Source organism: Neophocaena asiaeorientalis, unplaced genomic scaffold (genome assembly GCF_003031525.2).
Source record: "Neophocaena asiaeorientalis asiaeorientalis breed wild unplaced genomic scaffold, Neophocaena_asiaeorientalis_V1.1 scaffold84, whole genome shotgun sequence".
In the NCBI taxonomy this organism is placed as follows: domain Eukaryota; kingdom Metazoa; phylum Chordata; class Mammalia; order Artiodactyla; family Phocoenidae; genus Neophocaena; species Neophocaena asiaeorientalis.
Window position 1 is genome coordinate 501,474 of NW_020173656.1, and position 10,293 is coordinate 511,766.

At 46.7% G+C, this 10,293-nt stretch overlaps 1 protein-coding gene across 1 annotated transcript; it reads left to right on the plus strand.

The window, feature by feature from the left end:
* The first annotated feature begins 238 nt into the window (after positions 1–238).
* Positions 239–805, plus strand: MSGN1 (mesogenin 1). Its single transcript, XM_024747795.1, has one exon. The coding sequence runs from the start codon at positions 239–241 to the stop codon at positions 803–805; it is 567 nt and encodes a 188-aa protein (XP_024603563.1).
* Positions 806–10,293: the final 9,488 nt, after the last annotated feature.

Sequence of the window (10,293 nt, forward strand, 5' to 3'; positions counted from 1 at the left end):
TGTTTAAAGACATTTTAGCTGGAAGATGCTAATTATCAATGAGGAGAAAGTGACACCTGAAGAGTTCATTCTCCATCTTGGTCCTTGGTTTCTCCTTTGAACTCCCTCTACCCGGCCCTCGTTCCCACTTCAGCACTTCTCCCCGACCATCATAAAAGAGACCTCTGCCCTGGCGGGGCGGCAGAACTTTCCTTCTCACTTGCCACGGAGTCGTTCTCTCTGCAGTTGTGTCGCAGGCATGGACAACCTGCGTGAGACCTTCCTCAGCCTCGAAGATGGCTTGGACTCCTCCGACAGCCCTGGCCTGCTGTCCTCCTGGGACTGGAAAGACAGGGCAGGGCCCTTTGAGCTGACCCAGGCCTCTCCCACCCAGAGCCTCTCTCCGGCCCCATCGCTGGAGTCCTATTCTTCTCCTTGTCCGGCTGTGGCTGGGCTGTCCTGTGGGCATGGAGGCGCCAACAATGGGGGCGGCGATGACTGCGGCGGCCTTGGGACTGGCGGCCTGGTGGAGGTGGGCTATGATATGTTAGCTTTCCAGCCTGCCTATCTGCAGGGCGCTGGTGGCCCCAAAACCCAGAAGGGCACCAAAGTCAGGATGTCCGTTCAGCGGAGACGGAAGGCCAGCGAGAGGGAGAAGCTCCGGATGAGGACCTTGGCCGATGCCCTGCACACCCTCCGGAATTACCTGCCACCCATCTACAGCCAAAGGGGCCAGCCGCTCACCAAGATCCAGACGCTGAAGTACACCATCAAGTACATCGGAGAACTCACAGACCTTCTCAACAGCGGGCCCCAGAGCACCTGAGCTCTGCCCAGGGACTCAGGGACTTACCACCCAGCGCCCTGGGTGGGGGCAGAGGACCTTTAAAGACCTGGACCACCTCACGGCACAACAGCACCTGGTTATCTTTATACAGTGAGCGTGGTGACCTTGCTGTCTGCAAAGTTCTAAGGGAATTCCCTCTGGACTAGTCAGGACCACCAGAACACTTAACTGACAGTCAGTAGGTACTTTTGCTTCCAGTTTTCCCACCATTTCTCAAGAGACTTGCCCTTTGCAAAGAGACAGTCGGCTTTGCCCTTTTCTGTCTGTTCGAGGTATTTTAAAGGGTCGATGATTTCAAATGTATTTTTTCAATCGTGTAAAATTGTTACAATTAATCTTCTCCTGCCATTTTGGGGGCAGGTAGCTTTCTTTCTGTTGCTAACTAAACCTGTATTTTGTACGGGATCCAGGGTGACACCTGGATTCTTACTTAGAAAGATTAGTGTCAAGTAAAGGGCTACAGCGCTCCTGTTTTATTTTGTGTGTGTGTGTGTGTGTGTGACTAAAATCAGGCCTTTGCTTTTGCAGGGAAGAAAATCACGAATGCAGAAGAAATTAGTGACATGGTAAATAGAAACTCACAGGCAGACAGACTACATTAAGACAGACTGGAGAGTTTAAAGACCAGCCCCTTCTCTCTTAAGGGAAAGAAAAGGAGGCTTTATAGGGCTCTTGGAGCCAGAGGAGGAAAAGGGCAAAGACTCAGCATCACAGCCGGGGCTTGAATAGAGCTGGGAGGGTGGGCACTCCCTGAGCCAGGCCGGGTGTGAATATGACCTCATTGAATCCCTTCACTTACTCATTTCTCAAATGAAGAGACTGGCCCAAAACTCTAGTTTGAGTCTAGAGATAAGTGAAAGGGTCAGGATTAGAACCCAAGTCTCTGTCTAACCCTCCAAAGGGATTTATTTCTTTAGCCATATCTCCTTCTCCTACACCCCCCAAATCACCTCACGTGCACGCCCGCACAAACACACCTCCCTCTTCCCAGTACCTCATCTTAGGGTGGTGACTGTAGCACCCTCAGCTTGGCTGATCTGATGGCACATGACATTAAAATGGAGGCTTGGAATTAAGGAGTTTCTCAAAAACTAGTAGGCTTTTTTTTTTTTTGCGGTACGCGGGCCTCTCACCGTTGTGGCCTCTCCCGTTGCGGAGCACAGGCTCCGGACGCGCAGGCTCAGCGGCCACGGCTCACGGGCCCAGCCGCTCCGCAGCATGTGGGATCTTCCCAGACCAGGGCACGAACCCGTGTTCCCTGCATCGGCAGGCGGACTCTCAACCACTGTGCCACCAGGGAAGCCCTAGTAGGCTTTTTTAGGGCTGAATTTTTCTCCCAATTGTTATTAACCAGCTGCATTATTTCTTTGTTTGGTGAATTGTCTCCTGTCATTTTTTCTACTGTTTTTTTTTCTTGTTTTTAATAACAAATTACAAAGGCTGTAGGTGTGTTCACAATTTAATATATAACTTCTCCACTTTCTTTGCTGATACAAATGTATACAAATAAATATAGATGTATATACATTTTTTAAGAATACCTTGAATTCTGCAAATTGCTTTTTTTTTACTTAGCAATATATAGTAAAATTCCCTCCAGTTTAACACAAATAAATCCGTATTGTAAGTTCCATTATTTCTTTGATTTTATAGATGAGGAAATTAAAGCACAGACTTGCCCTAAGTCACACGTGAAAAATATAGTGGAAAGTAGAGGTTCAGACAATGTTCCATAGCACAGGTATGCTATGCTAAACACAATTTGTTTAATTAATCACCTTTTGAATGACATTTAGGGTTTTTTCAGTTTTTTATTACCAAAAACTGCTGTTAACAAACATCACGGACAACTAGCTTTATCCACTGATATTATCATTAGCCTGAAAATTTCCCAGAAATGGGATTCCTGGATCAGAGTTGTGTGCTTGCACACTTTAAATTTAAATAAATACAGTTAGGTGTAGAAAAGTTTGTAGTTATTTACACTTGCCCAACATTATGGGACAGAAGCAGCTGGTCCACGTTGTCCCTGGATATATCAATCTTCTGAAATTTTCAATGGATTAAAAAAGGGTTATGCTGTTCTTGTGTTAATTTTCATTTCCCTTTGTACAATCTGAGATGGCTCATCTTTTAAAATTTTTTTGTGACTGTTGTTCATTTTGGTTCTTCTATAACTCGCCAGTGTATGTTCTTTGCCATTTTTCTATTGGGTTATTTATCTTCTTGTTAAGAATTTGGGAGATTTCTTTGCACACTGTATGTACTGAAAATTTTCCTTCCAGTCTCTCATTTTGTTATCATCTTTGTGTATGATAGCTTATATTTATGATTTTGATGTCTTTTGTTCTTTGAAGCTTTTCATTTGTATATGATCAAATCTCTCCTCTTTTTTTTAATGGCTTATCTGTTTCTTCCCTTTGCTTAACTTCTCCCAGTTCCAAGGCTATCCAAATATTTTGATTTTTCAAATATTTTAATATTTATAAATGGATCTTTAATATACCTGCAATTTATTTTTGTCCATAGTGCAAGGAAGGAATCTAACTTTATTTCTGATTAATCTTCTTATAACTGCAAAATAAGTATAACTTGTCATTAGGGGTGGTGGGTGACAGTGGGGAAGAGCTGCTAAAATGTCATCCTATGTATACAGATCTTCGTCTACTTCTGATGTATTTCTTGTTGATGCCTTAGAGGAGAAACTAGAAAATGTTGAATAATATCAAGATTTTCTTCAAGGGATTCCACCCTGTGCATGTACAGGTGTTCATGTGAGCATGTGTGTGTGTGTGTGCAGATGTACGTGTATTTGTTCCTTTGTGTGTGTGTGTGTGTGTGTGTGTGTGATGTTTGATGTGTCGGGGGAAGAGAATTAGAGAGGATAATAATATGGGAAAGGGAGTGTTCAGCCTTTCATCAGCGTCTAGACCAACTGGTATTTTCCTTGCCATTTTAAAGAGAGTGGAACCCAAATGTGCTTGGCTTTTGATTTTTTCTTTCTTTTTTTTTTTTTTTTTTTGCGGTACGCAGGCCTTTCACTGTTGTGGCCTCTCCCATTGCGGAGCACAGGCTCCGGACGCGCAGGCTCAGCGGCCATGGCTCACGGGCCCAGCCGCTCCACGGCACGTGGGATCCTCCCGGACCGGGGCACAAACCCTTGTCCCCTGCATCTGTAGGCGGACTTCCAACCACTGCACCACAAGGGAAGCCCGGCTTTTGATTTTTTCAAGCTCAAGCTTTAAGCATGGTTTATACATCGCTTGAGTACTTTTGGTTGCCCGGGGGACAAAATACTGTGGATGGGTTAGGAGGTCCTATCTTTAGTATCAAAAAATTCTGGAAAGCCACCAACTCAACTACTAGGTGGGCTTGCCCTCAGGACTCCGAAGGTCCTCCCCAGAGGGGAGGCGTGTGGAAAGCCTGGAGAAGGTGACAGCTTCCTGGTCTTACCGTCATCACCTGGAGCCCCGGCAGGGCGTCACCAGGAGAGGCAGCTGCACGCCAGCATTCAACTCCGCAGTAATCCCCAGTGAAGTCGCCTCCCGAGTGGGGACGATAGCTAGCTGGACCGGGTCCCTGATTCCTCTAGAAAGCAGTTAAAAGCAGTCGGCTCAAGCGTAGCTCAAGATTACGTTATTTCTGGTGCTTGGATAGGGAACCACAGTTTGTGGGCATCCACTGTGTTGTGGTCAGAGTTTTCACACTCGTAATTTCATGTAATCCTCCTAACCGCCCCTGGGGGTGGACGTTATCAGTCCCATTTTGAGGATGAGGAAACGAAGGTTTAGGACAGCTAAATGCTGTAAAGCCACATGACTAGCTGCGGGCACGTGGTTGGCTAGTTGGCAGCGGGTGACTTCAGCTCTAACTCCAAAGCTCGGGCCCCTCCTGCAGAATTGCGCTGCCGTTTCCTCCAGGCGACTCTGTGTGCCCTGGGCTGAGCAGAGAGCTTTCTCAGCAAATGCTCACTCCCAGGCTTCTCAGCTTTGTCTCTGCCTCGCCATCTCTGGGGCCCTCATTTCTTTTACTGTCTGAAGCATTTCTGAAAGGGCTCTTCATCTTGTCCTCTAAACTATTTCCCTTTGAACTTCTGCCTCTGCCCCAAACATTTCCTCCAAAATTCCTTTCACCTCCTTGCTGGCGCCTAGAGTCCTTCTTAATCCACAGAGAAACCTGACTTCTTCTGTTCATTTGTGTTCAATAAAATGTTCCACAATTCACACCAGGCTGAGGTTTCTTTGTTCTTCTTGTGGTTTAGGCCACATCAGCTAATTGGGAGAGAGGTCAGAGCTGGGGTGGGAGAGAGCCTCAGCAAACTGACAAGCCGACAGAATTACCCTTACTTTAAGACATCTTAAAAAAAAAACAACAGCAAAAGAAGATGTATATGCAAGTGAGTTTTGGAGCTGCCGCTCTGAGCTCTCATTACAGTAGCTTAGTATGTTATGTGACTCCTCTGAGGCGTTGTTTGATTCCAGGCTGCAGCAAGGAGACTGGACCTGGGCCTTGACCCCTGTGGGCGCAGTCCAAGCTGGCTTGAAGGCAGCAAGAGCTTGGCAAACACCTCTTGTCCTCCTGCTGGGAAGCCAAGATAACCTCTACCTTGCAATGAAACACTGACGACTAAGCAGTGCCTCTTAGAGCAGCGCTGGATGGACTTGCTCTTATTATTTTGGTTCCAGAAAGTCCCAACCCTGAGGAGGAAGAAAGCAAAAATCTTCTGAGAAGCCTGGGGAGAAAGCACACTTATTTGTTTGTCTCTTGGGGTTGGGGCTATTGACTCTCCTTTCCTTAGCAGAGTCTCCCATTAAGTTCTTTCTCATATAAACTCTATTGACTTCTACTTCTCTTCATTAAGTTAAGTGGGGAGCCCAGCAGGGCTGGAGGTCAGGGCTGTGCAGGGAGGAAGGAGAGTTTAGAAGGCACCGCACAGGCTCTTCCCAGCCCGGCCAACAGGAGTTGTAGATTCATCATCTGAGGTGTCAGTCTCAGGGGCAAAGACTCAATATACTTTTTCTCTTTTACTCTTAACAGCCAACAATAGGAGATCACTAATATTAGCCCATTTTGCAAATAAAGACACAGGCTCAGAGAAGCCAAGTCACCTTGCCCAAGGTCACATAATTGGTGCAGGGCTCAATTTGACTCACTGTTTTGACAAGACTAAGCTCCAGGTGCCGGAAACGCAGCCAGGAACGAAATAAGACACAGCAAAGTCTCCTCATTCAAGCCTCTCCCACTAGTCTATGCTCTCATTTGAAGAAGGTTTGCATTTGCACGTTCAAGCAACTTTATAGGATGTACAGAGATCAGGGCATATTTTAAACTGTGATACCTTTTCTACTCTCCTCCCACATGACATGGAGACTGAACATTCTTTCTCTCTCTCTCATAGACTGGAATGTGAGAAAAGTATGGGAGTTTTGTAACAAACTTGGGGCTTTTGTATGTCTCCAAAGGGATCACAGATCAGATTTCAGAAGTACTTGTTCCCAGGGACTACAGTTTACACATCATTTCCTTCAGTTTCTTTTGGGTGCAAAATGAAAAAACGAAAAATGGCAGTCATAGTATTAATAATAATGGCACAACAACGAATACTTATTGTGTGTTTACTCTGGGTAAGGCACTGTTCTAAGTACTTTGCATGAAATAACTATTTTAACCCCTCATGAATGAAGAAATAACTACTTTACTACCCTATGAAATAAGGACTAAAGTTTTCCCCATTTTATAGATGAGAAAACTGAGGCACAGAGAAGTGAAAACTAATCCAAGTTCACGCAACATACGAGCCGCAGACCCAGGAATCAAACCCCAGCACGTTCCACACCAAGCCCTTACTATTACACCAGGTGTGTCTTTATATTGGTTTAGTGATTGCAAAGCATTTTACATACATTATCCTATGTGATTCTTTAATTCCTATTTAACCTAATTATATATGAAGTTGAACAAGGATTGTTATGTCCAGTTTACAGATGAGGCTATTAAGGCTCATAGTGACAAAATATCGTAACTAGGAATAAATGACAGCTCTGGTGCCAGAGTCCAAGTCTTTAAACTCCTGGTCTCGTACTTTCTGGCTAAACTCTTCTGTCTCCAAAGGAAATCTAGTTGTGCCTTAAAGCCTGCCCCTAAGGGGATCCTCATAACAACAGAACAACAAAATGTGCCCTATGGTAACATTTTTTCAAGGTGGGTTTTCCATGGAACGTTTTCTGAATTTTTGAATCTCATCAGTGTGCACACAAAACAATCTGTATCTGCATGTAAGGAAGGGTGACGAAAGCCTAAACCCCTGAACAGAATTTTATTCCCCTTCGTAACTCGAGAATTTGCATCCCCAAGAGACTCCCATCCCCGTTTTTACTGCACATCTAATTACTTCCTAGCAGGGAAAGCAGGTGACATTTAAGTAATTTAAGTTCCAGGATTCTAACACACATCAAAAGCCTAATATATTCTGGGGTAGCTGAGAGGCAGGCAGTGGGCTGAATACCCCGGCACTGAAACAGAGAGGAGACATGCAATAATGGTGGGAGCTGCGAGACCAGATATGAGGGCTAGGGAAGGAGACGGGAGTCAGATTTCAGCGGCAGCCCTTCGGCGGCGCTGCAGATGCAGAGCAGAGGTGCGCGCAGCCCCGCAAGGGAGAAGGACAAGTAAAGAGATGAAAGGACCCGATGCCCCCGGCGGGACTCAGGGAAGGCGTCACACAGGAGGAGGCTCTTGAAGTTGTCCTCTAGGGAGCCAAGGGTATCCTGAACAGAGGAAACAGCATGGGCAAAAGCACAGAGGTCTGAGAAAGCGCTGGGGTTGGGGGATCAGAAGCTGGCTGGTTTGGTTGAAGCTCACAGGGTGAGTTTGGCGGGCAGGTAAGGGAGATGGACAGGATAGCAGGACCGGGAGGCTGAGGGCTTGAACCTCCTTCCAGCTGTGGGGAAACTGACTCTCAACATGAGGGAAGCCTCTCTCACCCACAGCCTAACTCAGGTGGTTACATAACCGTGTCCCAATCAATGCACCTGGCATAGAACATCAGGCACTTGTAATGAGCAACTGCAACTGACGATGTGATCCACTGGCTCAGTTACTAAATCCTCAAGTTTTTCTTGTTTTACTTATGTTGTTCTTCTTTACATATCCACGAAGAAATCCCGTCTTTAGTAATATTTCTTAAAATCATCTTTCCACTTCTGCTTTTCCTGTATCTCACTCATATTTTATTTTTTTGAAAAAATTTCCTCCCACTTTTGTCCTTCCCCCCTCCTGCTCTCCCCACCATCGGCCCCTCCCTCTGTTCTGATCACACCCGTCCAGCTCTAGAGCTCTCCTAGGGAGGGAAGGGGGAGAAATGAAGCAGATAAAGCCAGAATCTTCTTTCATCGCTAGGTACAGTCAGGCAGTGTTCATCCTTTGCTGCTTGTGAGCATAGACCTCCATGCAGCGCTGGCTTGCATTTAAGGGTCCCTTTCATTTTGTAATCATTCATGCAGTATGGATTATCAAGCATATGTGAAGCTAGCTGAGTACCAGGCCTTGGAGCAACAAGTGGGTGAAGGGTGATCAAGATGACACAGATTGAACACAAGTCATGTTGTGCTCTTTCTTAACCTACATGATCTCATTTAATCCTCATAATGACCTTGTGAGGACAAAATGTAGTCTTCATTCTCAAGAAGTTTAAATGGAGTTGGGGGAGATAGGCTTGTACCTAAATAAGCATACATAGGCAAAAAATAAAGCGACAGACACTTTTAAAGGGTGCCTAAAATCAGTGGGGATAAGGGAAGGAAAGAGGGGTTCTGTTAGATGGGGTACCTGGCTTCGTAGGTTAGCTGGCACTGAACTTGAACCTAGATGGAGAAGTGGAATCTTGATAGGGCACAAGGGCAGTTCGAGAGAAAAAGAGCAGCAAAAGCAAAGGTCCAAAGGCAGGAATCAGTGAGGCACCGTATGAGGGCACCTGGGCTGAGACAGAGAGTAGAGGGTGAGTTTGGATACAGGTTACAAAGGGCCCGGGTGCTAAACTAAGGGGTTGGACTCAGCAAACACCTTTGTTCTGTAAGACTATGTGAAGACGATGGATTTATTCACTGAACGAGAGCTGATGAGCTGATGGCACGTTTCTCAGCCTGTGGTTGGTTTTGGGGAGAGAGACAGGACCCCAGGCCTTTGCAAGCTTACACTCTAGTGGTGGAGGAATAAGATTCCATGATTGGTTGAGAGGACTATGGCTCAGAGAGTGAGTCTGGAGGGGCATTCTCTGGGGATTGGAAGTGCAGGAAGGAGGGCCTGAGGGGTTACAGAATGAGAGAGCTGAGGCTGGAGGGGTGGAACGGACACAGAAGGCAGAGCCTTCCCAGTGGAACCGGAGAGGAGGGTGAATGAGGGACCAGGAGACGCGGCAAGAAGGGAAAGTTGGGCCCTGCTTTGGAAAGCTCTGGACAAGCCAGTGCAAAAGACATTTCCAAATTCTGATCCGCCCGTGAGCATTCTGTTGTTCCTGAATGTTCGCTTCAGTGCATAACTATCAAAACAGAGTGCCTGCCGAGTGCTTCCACATCTGAACACACTCCCAGCAGGTCTGTGAGGCCGATGCCACCATCCCCATTTCACAGACGAAAACGAGGCTCAGAGAGGAGAAGCAAGTCTTTGCAGTAAAGGGCTAATTGGTTCCAGAGCTTCCCCAAGCCCCCCCCAGCAGCACTACCCCAATTCAGATAAAGAACCTGAACGTAGAAACTAAAGAGTGATGATCACACGGGAGGAACGATTACTCAGGAGGCTTCTGAGCGTAGCACTATCTGTGATTAATTCTTAAATGATAAACCTCAGGAATGGGGGAGGGACAGATGTATTTCTCCATTTACAGCGAGTTAAGGAAATGCAAACGCCTCCTTATTTTGATCTTTCAGTTTTCTTGTTTAGGGGGTGACCCAGCGGTTTAAAAAAGCATGCAAATCCAAGTAAAACGCTCCAGTCACTTTTCGGGCTCTCTGGTTCTTGCAAAAGAGGTCCTTTCAGTCCGTCCTGCTCCGGTGTCCCCTTGCCCCCGCCCCTAATCACCGCAGCGGGCGAGCCTCCGAGGGGCTCCCAGAGCGGGCTTTTCACGCTGTTGACAAGGCTGGAGGCGCGGGAGTGGGCCCCTGGGGGGCCGGAGGGACCAGGGGCTCCGTCACAAAGGGCTCTAGTTAAAAGAAACAAGAGGTGCTGGAGAAACGCCAGGGCCTTGTTTCCTGTTTGTTTGGTGTGTGTGTATTTCAAATACCCGGAAGGAACAACAGTTTCCATTCCGGAGCCCGGAGTACGTCCAACAACGCCGAGGACCTGTAGCCCTATGGCAGCGCGTCTTTGCGGAAGCAGGAACCCGAGGCAGATCCTATTTCCCCCACTTTTGGAATTCCCCGTCCATCCTGTGAACGGAGGCTTTTTTCCTGAAATGCTGAGGTCAATTTCCC

Bases quoted from the DNA above. Each gene is read 5' to 3' on its own strand.
- MSGN1 (XM_024747795.1), top strand. From the start codon at position 239: ATGGACAACCTGCGTGAGACCTTCCTCAGCCTCGAAGATGGCTTGGAC.